At 43.3% G+C, this 18259-nt stretch overlaps 2 protein-coding genes across 3 annotated transcripts in view; both read right to left on the bottom strand.

Moving 5' to 3' along the window:
- Positions 1–5887: 5887 nt before the first annotated feature.
- Positions 5888–7207, bottom strand: gpr151 (G protein-coupled receptor 151). The gene has a single exon (XM_068714022.1). It carries the CDS (start codon positions 7205–7207, stop codon positions 5888–5890), a length of 1320 nt encoding a protein of 439 aa, XP_068570123.1.
- A 1052-nt stretch (positions 7208–8259) lies between these two features.
- LOC137875326 (serine/threonine-protein phosphatase 2A 55 kDa regulatory subunit B beta isoform) overlaps positions 8260–18259 on the bottom strand; it is a 38383-nt gene continuing 28383 nt past the window's right edge. For both annotated transcript variants that reach the window (XM_068714462.1, XM_068714463.1), the window contains exons 3-10: positions 17754–17919; positions 16695–16807; positions 14133–14310; positions 13769–13933; positions 11526–11695; positions 10874–10965; positions 10628–10751; positions 8260–10070 (exon numbers count right to left, since the gene is read on the bottom strand). In XM_068714462.1, coding sequence (XP_068570563.1) covers positions 9915–10070; positions 10628–10751; positions 10874–10965; positions 11526–11695; positions 13769–13933; positions 14133–14310; positions 16695–16807; positions 17754–17919 — 1164 coding nt within the window. In that variant the 3' untranslated portion in view covers positions 8260–9914. The remainder of the gene's footprint in view (positions 10071–10627; positions 10752–10873; positions 10966–11525; positions 11696–13768; positions 13934–14132; positions 14311–16694; positions 16808–17753; positions 17920–18259) is intronic.

Here is an 18259-nt window from a genome sequence, read left to right as displayed (position 1 = left end):
GATCGATAATCAAGGCTGTTGTTTCTTGTTTTCTTCCGGAAAAGGGTCACGTGATAGGGGTGTGATGAATTAGGGAAGGACACGTCAAAGACTGCGAAGACCAGATAAAGTAGTCAACTCGGCTGTCTACGTCATCGTTTCCATGCAATTCGGCCTGTCCACACTGCAAGGTTTTCAAATTTATCCGTCCTCGGGAACGTTTTAAACATATCCGCTTTCAGTGCTCTAAAACTCCGGCCTAGTGTGGACGCTCAGTGTAAACGTAGCAAAAGATTATGCATTTTAAAATGGAATCATAGTAGTGTGGACATAGCCCCAGAGGGAGATGCGGCATTGGCAGGCAAAGGTTTTAGCAAGTGGCTTAATTGCAGCCAGCCTCTCCTGCTGAGTATAATTAGTGTTAGCTGGCATGTCACTTCCTGTGAAATTTCATTTATTAGCGATGACGATTGGCTGAGAGAGATAAAACACAGGGGTGACACCCCTGCCTCCCCTCGCAGCGGGAGGGGAGCACTGCCAGGAGGGCAGTGAGGAGAGGATCTCACCTGCTGAAAGCTCGCCTGCTTTGTATAATGACCTAATTAAGCCTGACTTGTTTTTCCACTTGTAATGTTGATTACCACACTCGTTTCTTCACCAATTTTCTCTCAATCAGTCCCTCCTTTCTTCTAAGATTTTTTTTTTTATCCTGTGCTTCATCATCAGTCTCCTCATTATAACCTTTTTACAAGTAGACTTTTTATTGGAGATGCTAAATATTCTGCAGATAAAACATTTACCAATACAAACAGTGTCAACTAAGAGCAAACAGCTAATACATCAATGTATATGCATCTTAGCAGTACTATGCCTTACTACTACTTCCTCCAGGGGGTTTAAGAGTAGAAATCTACATACTGATACAATGTAAAATATTGTGTTCCAACTATTGTTGTTTATTGTACATTTTTAGTGAGTTTATAATTAGTTGGTTAGTTAGAAGCCAAGCCCTGCAGCTTGGCCACAGAAAGTTGTTAGTCACACTTTGACCTAACGAGGTCCAGCTGTGAAAATGCCTAAGTTGTATCTGGGCAGAGCTGTGCTTCACTCACAAAACTACACAGAGGCTGTGTCTGAAATCAGTTTAACTTTCCAAAAATGCACCGATTGTTTTTGAGTGTGTGAGTTCTATGGGGAAAATAGTGGAGAAAATAGTGAATTAGGGATTTCAGACACTGCCAGTACTTAGCTACTTCCATCATCATCTCCAGAACTTTTTTTTTTTTCCGGCAAAACAGCTATAGAAACATCTTAAAAAAAACAAAAAACGTATTAAATCTTTGGAAAAACATTTTGCTTTGCCATTGTTTAGCTGAATTGACAGTGTGATTCCAAAATTGCAATCAAACAGTGTTGTGTGCCTGATGCACATTCCCGTCGTCTCGTCACTTTTTGGATAATCCAGCAAAACCGTAACCTAAAAAGTTGCTTATGAACCTAATCTTTACCTTAACACCAAGATTAAACCTACAAGAGACCCAATTGCTGGCATGGCTTCAACCGTGATTAGACTTCCCTGAAGTTTTTCAAATGACTTTAGGCTGACTGCTAATAAATGATATAACTGACCATCATAACATTATACTGTTAAATAAAGATGTACACCCAGGATTAGCTCTATATCGCAATATACTGTAGGCCCTTTCATACCTGGATAACTGATATGTATATCATGTTTTCAATAAATAAATAGTCTATATCAAATAGCCACATGGTAACATTCTCCTATGTGAATTAAATAGTTGACAAATCAGAAGTACAGAGTATTTTCTCATTTTGTGCAAAATGTTTCAAGTGTGAAATTGGCCTAGTTTAGGGGACAGCAAATGTAGTATGAGTCAAAACAGCTGATTATAGGCCGATAAGCATTCATAAACATATACATCTTGGTCTGAATCTACTACATGTAATGTGTATATAGCGTTCAACCTCATTGATTTTGATATCACTGGTTATAATAACCAAGGTTAGCTGTAGTTTTTTTGGTTCTGGTTTTAATCCAGGTGCTTTATTTACAAGTAATGGACATGTAATGTGATATGCGTCAAACATTCATAACAATCGAAAATAAGCCGCTACCCGTTTTATTATTGTCTGGGGGTGTGCATGGCTTCTCCATAGATAGATATCTGTTAACCGTTCAACAGAGAAACTGTTCCTACACAAGCAGCCACAAACAAAACATTGTGTTGACGCATGTCTGTGTAGTCCGTCATTAAGATGAAGAACAAAAAAGGTACGTTGTGCTGGTTAATGACGACGGATAGCCCGCACTCCAAATATGCCTGTTGTGGCTACCGGCGTGTGGCAAACTTTGCAGAAGATTGTTTTCTGTTCAGTATCTAACTTTTTGTTGCCAAACCAGGTCCAAATGACAGAGATATCCTCCGTTTAGGTAAGCTCTTCTTGTTTGGACCGTTTGCTTTCACGTTTAAGGATCAGAACTTAAAGCATTGCCCAAAATACGTAAATATTGCCGTAAAGCAGCTCGGCCCTAGATTCACAATACAAAACCATTAAGAAAAATATAAACAACAGACGTTTTTATATTGTTTTGACAATACATACTGTCATATGGCCCAGCTTTAGCCAGCATAAATCTACTGTCCGATCACACTGTGATTTTACTTGACTCACTCTCCCTCACTCACAAGGTGGTTCACTTTTAATTTGTTGATAAACTCGTAACGATAGGGTTAACCAATTTAACATTAACAATAGACTTGGGTGACTTCTTTCTTCATAGCTCCATGAGACAAATTGTTAATGTTACCAAGTGCCCCGCACATGGGGCTTGTTAACAAAGGGAACCTGTGCAGGTAAAGTTAGCTTGTTAACAGTATGGTTGGGTGATATTGAAATTCCCCTACTGACGATATTGCTTTATTTAAAAAAAATAAAATTATAAACGAAATGATCATTAAAAAAAAGCCTGAGGCACACAGATATGAATATACAAATACAAAGTGGCCTCAATGTATAGGCAGTAAGCGCTATTTTACACAAGGGCATGCTGAGATTCATAAATAATAATAATCAACTGGTAGTAACTGTCCTTGTACAGTCTCCCCCCTTTTTTTGAAGCATAGGGAAACCAAGAGAAAGAGACTGTAGAGAATATCCTGTGAGGGGTACTGCGGGAATATGGGATAACAAGGTTATTGCTACGAGTCATCCAGTCCTTGTATAACCACAGTGAGAGCTGTGTCTGTTCATCACAAAGTCAAATATGTTTTCAACGCTTGTTGGCCTCTGCCAGGGTTTGTCATTTTCATGGACAATCGCATGTCCATGAAAAAGAGAATTGCATCTCTGCTCTTTGCAGATAATGTGGTTCTGGTGGCTCCATCAGAACGTAACCTTCAGCACCCACAGTGGTGGTTTGCAGCCGAGTGTGAAGAGGTCGGGATGAGAGTCAGTACCTCGGAAAACGGTGGATTGTACTCTGTGGGTTGAGAGTGAGTCATTGCCTCAAGTTAAGTATCTCAGCGTCTTGTTCACATGTGAGGTTAAAATGAAGCGTGAGATGGACAGGGCGGTTTGGTGCGGCGTTGGCATCGATGCACATGTTTTACCAGACCAGGTGAAGAAGGAACTGAGCGGGAAGGTAAAGCTCTCAATTTACCAGTCCATCTACATTCCGACCTTCGCCTATGGTCATGGGCGTTATGTAGTGACCAAAAGAATGAGCGTCTGAAATGAGCCTCCTTCGTAGGGTGGCAGGGCTCAGCCTTAGAGATAGGATGAGGAACCCAGACATCTGGAAGGAGCTTGGAGTAGAGCCCCGGATCCATAGTGTCGAAATGGGCCAGCTGAGGTGGATCAGCCATCTTTAATGCTATCATTTACACCTGTTCTTTTCCTATTGTGAGAGATGTCTTGTGTGAAAAAGGCCTATGTGTGTGATGGTACAAAGTGAGCAAAGGATTTGCCAGTCAAGCGCTTGCCCACTGTTCCTGGTTTAATCAGGCAAAACAAGTGAAAACACTGGGGATGCTGAACCATAGGCATGCAGCTTTTAATGTCTACAGGATGGCCTGGATGGCCAGTTGTTTACCAGTGATTAGGAGCTTCAGGCCTTTTCACTTAAATTGGATAAAACCACACAACTGCAGATTTACTGGCTCATTTAACAGAGTAAATGCCAGAGGTGCCAAACAGTACCGGCTGTATATAGTGGCCACATATGTATTTAAAGATAGTATCATCAATGTTCACAGTTACTGTTTTTGTGGTATTCCTGTACAATAACCTTTCGTCATTTCTCTATTTAAACAGAGAAGGTTAAAACTGCAGTCCAACAATGAGTGCATATTATTTTGCCTTCAGTGTTTATGGCCGGGTCACAACCTGAGGGACTGATGGGGGTTGATATAGTTAAGTGTTGCTCTGATTGAGGTACTTGCCTCTAGCAATAAAAGGTCAACATAAATGATTAATGAAAGGAAAATGTCATAAGGGAGGGGAGGGAGTAAAAAGAGGTGTAAGGTAACTTGGGGATGACTCATATCTTCTCATTTTATTTTTTACTTTTACATTTTTTTATGCCAGCCTTATATATTTTACACCATGTCAAAATTTGCAGTATTGGTCTTTGATTAGATTGAAAAGTAGCGCTATTTACATGTGGCTTCATTGTTCATCAAAGACGGGTTGCTGTTACATCAGACAGACAAATCGATCCCAGATCAGCTCAGGCACAGATTCCTCTATGTTGACTATCCCTTTAATTGTGAGGTTTTGACCTGTTATGCGTATTCAGATCAATGCATGGAGAATTCCTTATGAGACTCCTACAGAGGTGAGTTCACTGACAGTACTCTGTCTGAGTTCAGACGAAAGCTTGTTACCTCTAATTAGAACCCTTGACAATTGTAATGAATGCCCTTATGAAAATATATTCAATGACCTAATGTCAGCAGGAGACCATCCGCTAATGTGTGATCCATCTTATTAAGACTCTACTGCACTGGTGCGTGTGTGTGTGTGTGTGTGTGTGAGTGTGTGTGTGTGAGTGTCATTGATTGAAACAATTACACGAAAATTCCAGACTGAACTGAACACAGATACACTTGTTGGTTTTATATATCTCCCTTCCAATCTATATAATCTTTGACACCACAGAACAATGTTATCACACAAGGCAACATTTATAGAATTGTCTTTATTGTAAACACTGGTCATTGATGCACAATGAATACAAAATAATGTCTCTCACAAACCGAGGACAGGAAACACAGACTCTCTCACTGTGACATCAAAAACTTCCTGCCTCAACATCACTAACATCCAAAGGGAATACATAAACAATGACTGCACATGAGTGTAAAATACATTTTGGTGTTAACATCTACCTCCAATTAAGATGCAAATTTAAGATTTTTCCCAGAGGATTTCTTGCAGCACACACCAGTCGTTAAGAACATAAATTAAAAGATGTATCCGAGTAATTCAATAAATCTGTAATTGCCAATGTTAATTCACACACTACACTGAAAATATATATAGATTACTGTGTATTGAATTCACATTGCCATCCTTACCAGAGGCTTTAATTTACAGCCACCAAAAGCCACCTTGCACTATAGTCTAGTTCTTCCTCGTTAAACAGTAAAAACACAATCGAAAGACAATATTATATAATGTTCACCATATATACAGATGATACTGCTCTATTTATAGCCCACTCTGGGTTTCCACTCTGATTGCACGTCTTACCTTTGAACAATATAAACACAGTTGACAGAATACAAATGATTTACGGCGCAGCACTCGGTAGCAGCCTCAATTCTTAAATTAAGGTCTGTTGATGAAGCTGCTGCTGTCTGAGGATTGTATTAAAGATGGTTTATTTTCCCCCCTCTTTCTTCTGGTGCTCCCACGGCACAGGGTCATTTTCCTCTGTGTGCGATCCAGACTCCCTCTCGTGCCAGAACTGCTCCACGTCAGGCAAAACGATCCCATCTTTGAGGCTCACCCTGTCTACGTCTCTCTCTCCTCCTTGCTCCGGCTGGGGCTGAGCCTCTCTGCTGGGACCCTGGCTGGAGCTTGACCGAATGCCCCCCCCCCCCCCCAGCTGGCCAGAAGTCTCTGGTCTGGGGCAAGGCGACTGGAGAGATGTTGGGGTGTGAGGTCCGGGTTTTGGCTTTGGTGGAGGTTGCTTGCGCAGGGTGAGGCGCCTCCACAGCCCCCTGTAGCCCTCTCTGAACTCCTCGGAGAGGGAGAGGACGATGAGAGGGTTCACCAGGGACAGAGAGAAGGTGAGCAGCTGGGCAGAGAGCGTTAGAAGAGGGGGAAGAGAGGAGATGAGGGGCTGAGCTCCTTCGATTTCCTTCTCTGCGATATGACGCTCCCAAACCCACACCACCCATTGCGGAAGCCAGAGAATAGCCATGGCCACAGTCAGGCTAAACAACATCAAGGTGAGCTTCTTGGATCTGATTTGTGTGCGCAGGTTCTGAGTCTTACTGGAGCGGCGCTGGCACTGGCCATAAGCCCTCAAGAAATACACCAGGGCAAAGCTGAGTGGTGCACAGTAGACCCCCAGGGGGTATGCTTTGACGTACACAGCCATGAAGTCCCGGGCTTCAGGAGGAACCATCAGCATACAAACCAGCCCGCGGGTTTCTCTCTGCAGCGTGGCAAACAGCCAGTGAGGGACGGTGACTGAGCAGGCGGACAGCCAGATGAAGAAGAACACCACCAGGATGGAGCCCAGTCGGATGCTCACCTGCTTGGTGGGGTTGGACACATATCGGTAGCACGCCTTGGCCATGACAGCCAATGTGAAGCTCTTCGCTGCCATGCAGGACTGGAGGAACCAGTCGGCCGTCTTGCAGACCACCCAGCCCAGATTCCAGCTGGCTTTGGAGTAGGAGGCAGCCCTGAAGGGAACCGTGAACAACAGCACCAGTCCGTCAGCAAACATCAGGTTGAAGATGAGGGAGTTGATGAGAGACAGTTTGCCCCTATGAGCGTTGGAGAACAAGATGACCATCGCAGTGAGATTACAAGCCACACCCAAGACACAGATGACTCCCAGAATAGCCGGCACCAGGACCCTCAGCTCCTCAGGCTCCAGGTGTTGCTGTGAACCTCGTTCATTGAATGACCACTTGTCTATGGAGCTGTTCACCACTGTCACATTGTTTCCACTCAACTTATCCATCTTTTCCAAAAAAGATAGTCAGCTAATATGAGAAGAAATAATAGGAATAGTCTAAGGCAGCCAGTAGAAGAAGAAAAAAGGTTCTCGATAAAAGATTTCCTAAAATTGAAAGGCTCAAAAGAGAGATTTGATATATCTAGCAATACTAGCAATGAATCTAAACCTGTTACTATAAGTCTCATCAGAGAAGGTATCGACTGTCGATCAATAATCACAGCAGAGCTCCTGTCTGTCTCCTGGTTTATCCTGAGACACAGTGATGCAGCTTCTGCGGCTGGTTATAAAGACGCTGTTTGATTGACAGCTGCTGTCCCCAGCTGACAAACTGTGCGTCGACGACAGACTCTCGGGGCCAATTAGAAAAACTCTGCATAGTGTGCACCGTACAGCAGATGAACGTGTCGAATTTCTAATTTGTGTTAATGTTTGTGAATAAGTCATCATTAGGGTGCATTTGTCTTATTAGCTCAGAGATACTAATGCTTAAGTGCTGATTACATATATTTTTTTGTTATTATAGCAAAGGCATTTTTAAATTTGTTACAGGCAGTACGTGAAACATATCATCGGAAGCATCCACCAGCAATCCAGATGGATTCTGTCATTTCAATTTGTTATATGAGCTGTTAAAGTTGGTAAGCTACCTGCATTTGGAAGCTGGATTTCTGTTCTTATAATGGTAAATTAGTATAATATGAATAAACATGAATAAGCTAAAGAAATTAAGAAAATTGACAGTGGCTAATAATTTGAAATCAACCACCAACTGTGTCCAGTTGATGAAAACCGTTTTCTCTCTTTTTTTGCAACAGCCAGACTGCCTTTATATGTCTTACTCTTCATCCATAAGAGGGCGCCGTTGCACCATAACCAACAATGAATCATTTGATGTACTCAGCAGCATTAACACAGGAAGTGAAACAACGCAGGCTTTCAACTTGCACATCTTTATTCTTTTTTTATTCAAAGAAAGTCCAGTAAGCATAAAGACTGCATGGTAATTAATTGCATTTCAATACATTCTGAGCTATAAAAGTTTTTTTTTGTTTCAATTAGAAGTGTCACAAAGGAGGTCGTTTAGAAGACATTACCGTTTAAAGGAATCACACTTAATAATTCCCTGATTTCACAGAGTTCATTTAGACCTTTGACTGCTTTTCTTTAGGGGAGTTGGCTCTTAAAACAAATCTGAGACAAATGAGGATCTCCAAAACTGACAAGAGCCGAGTGCTGAAATACAAAGCTGCTTCTGTTCCACGTTACCCTTCACCAACAGGAAGAGGAACGTGGACAGACACCGCAGCAATCTGAAATCAAACATTTTTAAACTGGCTTCTTGTGGACAAAGCCAAATATTTGACTTGCACAGTGCCTCAAATGATCTGTAGATGTTAAATATCTATATGCAGGTGGTCAGTGTCATCAGAATCAGATCTAACAAATGCAAAAAGAGCAATGCTTGCTAGCATTAGGTTGCTCCAGGAAATCTCAATATTTTGACATGAATAGTTTACGGTTCTACCATCTACAGATCATTTTCGGTACAATTCAAATAAGGTAAAAATGTGATGTGGGTTATTTTTCCAATAGGGATTTTGCTAAACAAAATGTAATGCGGCTTTGTCGTGTCTCTTGCAAACTGACATCAGACTGACTGAAATGTGATAAGAGCAACAATTACTTTGTACATATCACAGCGTCCTCCCCTGAACTCACTAGCATGTAGCCGGTGCTATAACATAATCATGACTACATCGCTTCAAGCACTTTTTTTTCCACTTAGGACCTCAGTGGAGCTTTTTTTTTTTTTTTTAAAGAGAAAGAGAAAAAAACAAAAGAAAAAAAATCCTAAGTTAACATTTCATTTGAAACATTCACTCTCCTGCCTTGTTTCTCAGTCCCCACCCCCCCTCCCGCTCCCACTACATCAAACCCCCACATACCAAAAGAAGGCACCACAGCTTCTAGACAGACTCATTGACCGAGCGAAGGACTCAATAAAACAACAGCATTAAATAAAACCATTGACACGGCCCGGAAGGGCTTCATTCACATTACAGACTACAGTCTCACCAGGGAGACACAGAATTGGTACTTGAAAGACTGACCATGTTGTGTCACAGGCCACAACTCAGTTTCTGGGGTCAGACATTAACAGTCTCTTCCTCTTTTGTAGGAATTCTGCACCAGGTTGCACTGTCCAAAAACGCAGGGTTGATCTCATGCACTGTAGTATGAGCAGGTTGAAAGAGAGGGGGCACTGTTGCTACATGACAACGAGCCACCGTCATGTAAGCTAGGTTTCTGTCAGTGTGCTCTACTTAATGTTCAGTGTACCCACATCCAACCCCTTTCTCCAGGGTCCGGAGGGCTGCTACATCATGTCTTTCATGCAGCAATCCTCTTGTTGCATTAATGCACAGGATTCACTTCTCCAGGTGTCCGCACGGCTAAATAAATTAAATTAGAAGTCAAATTGAAGAATGAAAGTCCATTCTCGAATTTCGAGGAACCGTTTTCCTCACGCTATATCCAGGTCGTATCAATTTCCCCACTTCTCAAAATTCACACTGTCCGCAATTTCAGTCACTGGATAATTATCTCTGAGCGGCAAAATTCAAGACATAGGGAGAGGAGAAGGATGTATGTAAGGGCTCCATCCCTCTTTCTCCAACCCAGCAGGGGGTCAGCAGGGGCAGACTGCTCTTTAGTTGACCTTGTCTTGGAAGATGTAGAGGTTGTTGGTGGCCGCTACTGCGATAATGTTCTCATGGGGGTGCCATGTAGTGTGAAGGATCTTCTTGCTGAAGTCTAGGCTGTCAACACTGATCTCATCCTTACGACGCTTCCCACCGACACACACCTGGAGGACAACAGTAGGGATAGAGATGCTTTAGGATATTTCATTTGGAGTTGTGTTAGGCTTTAAACTCTGTTTTGGTCTCTTAGGGACATATTTGGCTCTTTAGCTGCTAAATGCTCCGCTATGTTCACCAGCTAGTTATTAAATAAAAGTAAGATAAACACTGTAAAAAGAACAAGAGAGGCTAAAATCTGATGTTGATGAATCCAACCCTTTCTGAATGGAGTAATTAACCTAAATAAACTTAAAAAAAAGTTTTTTATTTCATTTCAAAACATTTTATTTCTCACATTCCCGCTAGTAATCACAGCTAGTTCAGTGCATAGATTTCACACAGTTCTGGCTTATTGCTATCACACGTTGTGACTGATAATGCAGTATTTGATGGGATAGGATTGGATATAATCATAATTATAATGTAGCTTATCTATGAAGATTCACAGTCATCAGGATATCTAAACAACACTCATTTGAAGCCAATTTGAGGCCCTGGCAATATAGAACAAATCCAGATGTCTTAGGAATCAGGTGACTTGTATTGATGAGCGGTGCTGTACCTTGCGAGGCTTCAGAATGGCTCTGGGTTTGCTGTTCTCTCTGGATGCCTCCAGTGTGACGTCCCGTTTAGTGTTCCGGTCAAACATTCGGAAGAAATTGTTATAGGAGCCGGTCATTATGACGCTGAGGAGGAGCAGAGGAGAGCGGAGGGTTATTGAGATAGTTAGTTAGTTAGTTAGTTAGTTAGTTAGTTAGTTAGTTGGATGGATGGATGGATGGATGGATGGATAAGAAATAAATCTCACCTATCTGATCCGTTCCAGACACACTCAAACTTGTCAAAGATGCAGTCATTCTCATACAGAGAACAGAGTTTGCCTCGTAAATAGTCATGCACCTGAAAAACAAATCAGAACATGAAGTAGTTGGTGGATCACGATCACACTTTCCCAGCACCCAAAGTTTGTCACATTATCTTTTTTAAGTGAACAACCATACAACCTTAAGCTGCACTGCCATATGCTCTAGTTTCAATAATCCCTCCAGACCTGGTGACCCACGCTAAGATGCTAGGTAGCAGGTGGAATTGGACAGAGAATCCCTTGAGCCCAGCTGATAGCCTTATCAATCATGACCTGCCCTAAGATGGCTTCCCCTGATCACACAGGGTGGATCTGACCCCGGTGACCACACAGTGGGAGGTTTTGCCCTTCAGGTTGCATCAGCACCGCCACTATCTGTCTTTTTGAGAACAGTCGGCTCAATAAGCCCTCCCGGGGTAATTGCAGAAGATGACACGGTTACGGATTGGCAGGCTGACAGTGAAACAGGATTATGTTGAGTGATTACTCTGAAATCAATATGTTTTGATTTGATCCCGGCCTAGCTGTTATTTAGGATTATCTTTGGAGCCTTCAAACTGTCCAACAGGCACATTAAAGCAAGACGAAGGCTTACCTGGTACGTCTCTAGTGGTTTGTTCTCCATTTGAAGGTCCCACACCTTGACAGTGAGGTAGTCTCTTGTCATCAGGTAGCGCCCGTTGTGGCTGAACTTCACGTCAGAGATGGATGAGATGATTTCAGAGAAAAAGGAGCGAGTGGAGGGATCCTCTGGCTCCTCAAAGTCTACGAGAGAAAAAAACAAATAAAAGGCAGTTATCTTCTGACAGAGAAAATACATTTTACACCGCGGGAGGTCGCTGCTTAAAAGAGATGTTGTTTTCCTTCTGCGAGACTTTTTCATCATTCGCAGCGAGAATAAAACAAAGTTGATCGTGTTTGTGTGGTGGGGGCCGTCATTAGCGAACAGTAACAGCCACAACAATGCCTGGATGTGGGGGTTTTCTGCAGCAGCTGCATCTCTTCACGGTATTATTTCTCTGTGTGTTTAGGGAGAGAGTCGTGGGTCAGCATGCTGGGTAAATATTGGTTATGATTCATATTGATTCTGGCAGCTGCTGATCTGTGTGCAGGCCAACACGCTGGGGATAAGAGCCAGGCATTCCATCGTTAGCTGTCAAGTTATTGTTCCTCCTCCTCTTTTCCTCCCCCCCTTCTTCCCCTCTCTCCTCTCCATCGCTCCAAAAGTACCCCCACCATTCCCCCCCACCCCTCCCCTCCTCCTCAGCTGAGGCCTGGAGAATGGCTCTGTGATGTGTCAATGGGGAGTCTGCCGAGGGATGCGGCGGGAGAGATGAAAAAATGGGGGGGATGAGGAAGGGATAAGAAAAACAAATCAATGTCAAAGTGCTGGGCCCATTTGGACCCCGCTGGATTTGTGTGTGTGTGTGTGTGTGTGTGTGTGTGTGTGTGTGTGAGTGTTTGTGTATAAGTGGGTGTGTGTGTGCAATATGTGCATGTATATATGCGTGTGTGTGTGTCCCTGGCCTCCCTCCCGTCCCACTCCAGGGGTGTATAATAGGGTCCCTGGGGAGACGGCATGGTCCCTCTCTTTCTGTCCTGAGGCTCAGCGCTTTGGCAATCCTCCCCTATCCCTCCATCCATCCTCAATCTAACGCTGACTGATACCAGCAGCCTCTCAGGTTTACAGGTATGGGAGGGGATGTGATATCATTGCGTATTTTATGTGGAAGGTTCAGGAAGTTTTGTGTGTGTGTGTGTGTGTGTGTGTGTGTGTGTGTGTGTACGCCAAGGGAAGGAGAAGCTGTGTTTTTGAGTGCATGCGTGGGAGGGACGGCATAATACATCGCTCTGAGCTAAAACAGCGTTCATGCAGTGAGACAGTAGGTTGGTATCAGCAGACCGTGTCCTAAGGCTAACGAGAGCACCTGCCTGCTCCGTGTGTGTGCATGTGTGTGTGTGTGTGTGCGCACTGCGAGCACCTAATGGCACGTACATGTCGATATGAAAACAGCCGTGAATACCACAACTTAAAATGAACACCAATTTTTCACTTTCACGTTCACTTATATACTCATTTCACCTGCAAATAACTGCTCATGTGAAATTCAACAGGCCGCGATAGCGCATGGTCCAGTGATCGCATCAATATGTCTGAGGACGTGACTGACGTTATTGATTAACAAGGTGTGTCCATGAGGGACTAATGCGATTGCTCTTAAGCCATTGATTTTCCAGAGAAAATGTCAACGTATCCATTATTCATTTCAGCATACGCATGTGATGCTAAGCTTTAGAAAAGGCCATTCATTGTTTGAAACATACAGCGAGAATTATTGATGGGTTATCAATCCTGGCATATTGAGCCACACAAAGGTGGCGCTGAAGCATAAAAAAAATGAGTGTGAATTCGCAACCAGGGTTCCACCATGTTGAACCATGTTAAAAGTCTTTCTGTTCTCCTACTTCCATCATTATCTAGTATTTAAAGATTTAGATGAACCCCATCCACTCTCTTCTGTTCCTCCCTTTTTGTTCATTATATATATATAATATATATTCTATGCAGATGCTTGCTGGATAGAAGGCTTTGAAGCAACATTTAGATGATACAGAATATAAAATGATTAAATGAATAAAGCAACTATAAAAAAGAAATCCAATAAAACATTTTTTGGTGGCTATGCCACAAAATACACAATGAAGCACCATACAATAAAAATAATAGTTAACATTATAGAATATTTTCACATGAAATAAAATCTATAAAGAAAACTTTTTGATCTTTCTCGTCACTCTTTTATCATTTTTCCCATGATGCACTCTACTTGTACTCACATTTGCAGTGTTTGTCGCAGAGCGCGGCCTCTCTCATGTCACAGAGGCGTATTGAGCCCTTGCTGCTGCTGTAGGCAAAGGTGTGACACTGCTGGGGATGAAACTCTGCTGAGGTGATCACCTCCGTCAGCTCCTCCATGTTGGCTGGCTTGATGTCCACAATGTCTGAGAAAGGCACTAAGGAACAACTACAATTTTAAGACAGCTACTGTGGCCATTTAGACCAACACTGTGTATACCATCAGTATTTAGCGCTGAAAAAAGGGACACATTTTCTGTACAAACAGATTTGAATAGCATGGTTACTTTTCATCACTTTTTTCCACATTTTTAGTTCCCAAACAAGACCCGAGTGAGAGGATACTGAAGCTGCGATCTGTGATTTCCAGGTTCCACAGGTTCACCCTGAGGTCGTCGGTGGAGATGTAAGTCTGAAGGTCGGAGTTGACAGAGATGGAGTTGATGTGGTAAGTGTGAGCATTGCTGAATACCCGCCTGGCTGTAGCCTCAACCATCAAGTCCATTGGCTGCAGCACCGGCACCTATTGGTGAAAACAGGTCAGTTAGGTTGGAGGGGAGCACATGTAAAGAAACACAGAAAGAATATGCAAGAAATTAATCTCGAAAGCTTTGATGGGTTTTGTAACACTGATTCAGTATCTTTTGTTCATTGAGGCTGGGTTCCTCGAGGCCTTCCTATATATTTATCTGTGCAAATGTAAATGCACATGGTGGGCATGAATTTAGTGTGTGTGAAATGTGTGTGTGTGTGTGTGTGTGTGTGTGTGTGTGTGTGTGTGTGTGTGTGTGTGTGTGTGTGTGTGCGTGTGTGAGTGTGTGTGTGAGAACCACAAACAGATGACTCCAGGGATTCACATGACATTTACTCCACAAATCTTAATGAAACAGAGACAGTGACTGAGGGGCTCAGAGGCTGTTTGATGAGCCGGTTCAATCAGAATGTGAATATCTGTTTGCTACACCGGCTACTCGGAGATCATGCCTGCCTCCCTCTCTTTCTCCCTCCCTCCCTCCCTCCCTCTTGCTCTGTCTCATGAAAGTGCTGAAGAAGTCACTCCTGCTCTCATGTTTGCATGTAAGAGAAAGCAAGAAAACAGAGAACGTGAAGGAGGTGGAAAGAGAGATGGCCCGAGGGCATCGCTAGGCCCTGCTGAGGAATGATAACTGAACTCTGCAGAATTAAGACGAGCTCACACACACACACACACACACACACACACACACACACACACACACACACACACACACACACACACATACACACATACACACATACACAGTGCTGCTCGGGCTTCAAAGCCACCCAGCCCCAGTCTGCATGCAGCCCCCCGTTGGCCAGATAAAACACAGACAAAGAGAGATGGGAGGGGAGCGAGAGAGGAGAACAAATCGACTGCTTCTTCTCTTTTTCTCTCGTCCGTTGCTGGCACTGACAGAAAGACATGGCGGCCCAGCAGGCTGCTGTATCTCCATGGGTGTCACTTCATTTCCATGTCTTTCACCGGCCGTCCAGAGAGACACGGACCGTATTAACCCATAACCCCCTAACATTGACAGTTACACTGTTCAGCTGGCTCCTGCACCTTCGAAAGATTCATAGATTCTCCTCCTCACAAAATGTAAAGCCGAATATTTTAGTAGAAGATATTTCTGCTTTAAAAAGTAATAAATATTCCCTAGAAATCTATTCACAACATCATTTTAAAGCACTTTCCTCTTTTAAAGCAGCAATCGGATAAAACGCAAAAAGTCCATCCTTTGTGTTTTCAGGAGATACTGAATCATAGGCTTTACACAATGCAAACAAAGAGTTTTTTATTGTTTGTTCTTTTGGCTACATTTTGGAATAATTTTTTCGAAGCTCTTCCCTTTCCTCCTCCCTTTCCTCCGCGCCCCCCCCCCCCCCCCATGCGCAGATTTCACAGCCTCTAAACAGGATTGCCACAGTCCCGGCCTGTCCTCCAGGTTGCTATGATCCCCTGGCCAGCCAGACAAAGAGGGACAGACATGCTGAACACAGCACTAATCTACTATGACAGACACACACAAACACACACATATACACACACACACACACACTGTGCTACGTGCCTGCCTGCTTTGTGTGAAAATTAAAGAGGTAGGGAAGTGATAAGACTGAGAGGGGGGGGGGGGGGCAGAGAGGATGATCCCTTCATGGTCTTCACCTCAGTGAACATATCGATCACTCATTCTCACTTTCTTCTGCCAGTGTAAGTTCAAAATTGTGTGTTTGCTGGTGTGAGTGTCATTCATCAGTATTGAAAGTGAGCAGATATTACAGGGAAAACGGTGTCAGCTTTGACAGATACGGTGCAGTCATACAGAATGCTTTGCTAAGAATTTATGTATGATTAAAGGCTATCATAGCATGAAGACCAAATGCTCAATTTCTATTTAATCAGCTTATCTGAGCTGTACGTATTTGGACTAATCAATGTGCAAACATATGATAGACCTTTGTCACAGAAAACATTTTGACATGTCCCAGTCGGAGAAGCAGGTGTTAATTATAAAATGAATGATGGCAGTCAGTTAGCTTAGCTTAGCATAAAGACTTGAAACAAGGGAAACAGCTAACGTGGCTCTTTCCAAAGGTAGCAAAATTCACCTACCAGGTGGGGTGAGGCTAGCTGTCTCCCTGTTTTCAGTCGTAATGCAAAACTAAGCTACCCAGGTGTCTCTTTAAGAGGCCATCAGACTGTAGTTTGAATTGTTATTGTTTTTCTTTCCATTTAAGGTTAATCTGGAATTTTCTGAAATGTTCCTCTTCTTCACATCATAACCTGATATTTGACTCAGAACATTTAACACCAGGTAGACATGACTTGGAGCCATTTCTTTGACTCCATGTGACATTTTTGATAGTTTTGTATGACCCCTTTACCCGTAGCGAGGTGATTGTCGATGGGTCTCTGATCCGTCCATCATCATCCTTCAGGTTGTAGCCCTCCGGACGCTTGTCTCTCTCGCTGATTTTCCACAGCTTCACTGTCTTGTCTGGAATGGATACATCACACAAACACACACAGACACACACACACAAACACAAAATACAGTTAGATCATGGCTCACGACAGTGAATCTCAGACACAAGATGGATGCAGGGGGTTGGGCGGCCAATCTGGCATGTATCTGGTCAGGAGCCAGCGGGAATGATGAATGGCGGCTCCTGTGTACATTCTGATGTCACTGATATCAATCTACATGTTGACTACATTTCCAGGCTGCAGTATGCGCTCCCCCCTGAAAAAGCCATCTGGGCGCTTTTCAGTTCTGCGCCACACAAACACCAGTTACATCCCATCTTCTCTGTCTGTCTGGAGAGGGGGATGGCGGCAGCAGTCAGGTTGTTGCCTTCTTTTTTTTTTTTTTCTTTTAATTTCCGCTGTGAATATTGGTGTCAGAGCAGCGAGGCCATCGCCACAGGACCCTCCACCATCTGCTCCAGCCACCGCTAGCACTTCTGTAGCAGCCATGCATGAAGCCCACGATCTGCGAGACGTCTCTCTCGCTGATGTGTGTGTGTGTGTGTGTGTGTGTGTGTGTGTGTGTGTGTCTGTTTGAGCTGGCGTGCATGTATGGTGTGTGGTGGCACATGCTTTGATGTGTGTGTGTGTGTGTGTGTGTGTGTTCCTGCTGTGGCAGCCATGCATGAAGTTCTCAATCTGAAACGCTTCTGCTGGTGGCACTTGCTCAGTCAAGCGAAAACACCAATACATTCACACTGATGGTCAAAAAGACATTTTTATGTGATATTAATAACATCTCTTACATCAACTGTATATCTGTTCATTCTGCAAAGTGAGGAATGAATCATGCCTCTACTTGACACCGTTAACAACAACACTCTGCCCACATCTGAACATGCTCTCATGACAGATTAATGGTCTCGTTGTCCATTTTTTCCCACAGCAGCGGGGGCCGCCTTAGCTAACTGACTGACCGTTGGTGGAGAGAAGGAAGTAGGCGGCGTTCTGCTGAGGAAGCCATTTGATCTTGTTGATCTTCTCCTCAATCTCCAAACTCTTCAGGTAGTCAAACTCTGGCTCGTGGCTCTGGAATGTGCTGTAAACATTGTACTCCCCTCGACGCTGGGGCTGGCTCTTACTCTGCAAGAAGAGAAACATGGTGAGAGATTGATCTGTTTGCTGTTAACTTCACAAGATCAAATGTTGTTTCCCACAAATTTGTTGTAAAGACTTCCTCAACAAGATGTGCAACGTTTGAGAAAAAGAAAGCATTTCTGGTTGGTACACATTCTAGTCTCCTTAAACTTCCCCTTAAGTAGCGTCAAAGTGAGATCAAATATTGTAGCCGTGTTAGCGGCTTGAGCCATCCTCAGGTTAAATCTATAATACTTTTGTTTATGATCACAAACGTGACAAATTAATTTTGTCTCATCGGCCTCAGTTTCACTTTGTGTTTAGTTCTAATTAGCAAATATTAGCA

The sequence above is a fragment of the Cebidichthys violaceus genome, unplaced genomic scaffold (assembly GCF_023349555.1).
Source record: "Cebidichthys violaceus isolate CVI_PGR_0920_01 unplaced genomic scaffold, fCebVio1.0.p SCAF_2, whole genome shotgun sequence".
Classification (NCBI taxonomy): Eukaryota; Metazoa; Chordata; class Actinopteri; order Perciformes; family Stichaeidae; genus Cebidichthys; species Cebidichthys violaceus.
Note: the sequence above shows the minus strand (reverse complement) of the source record. Positions and strands in the feature narration are given on the sequence as shown.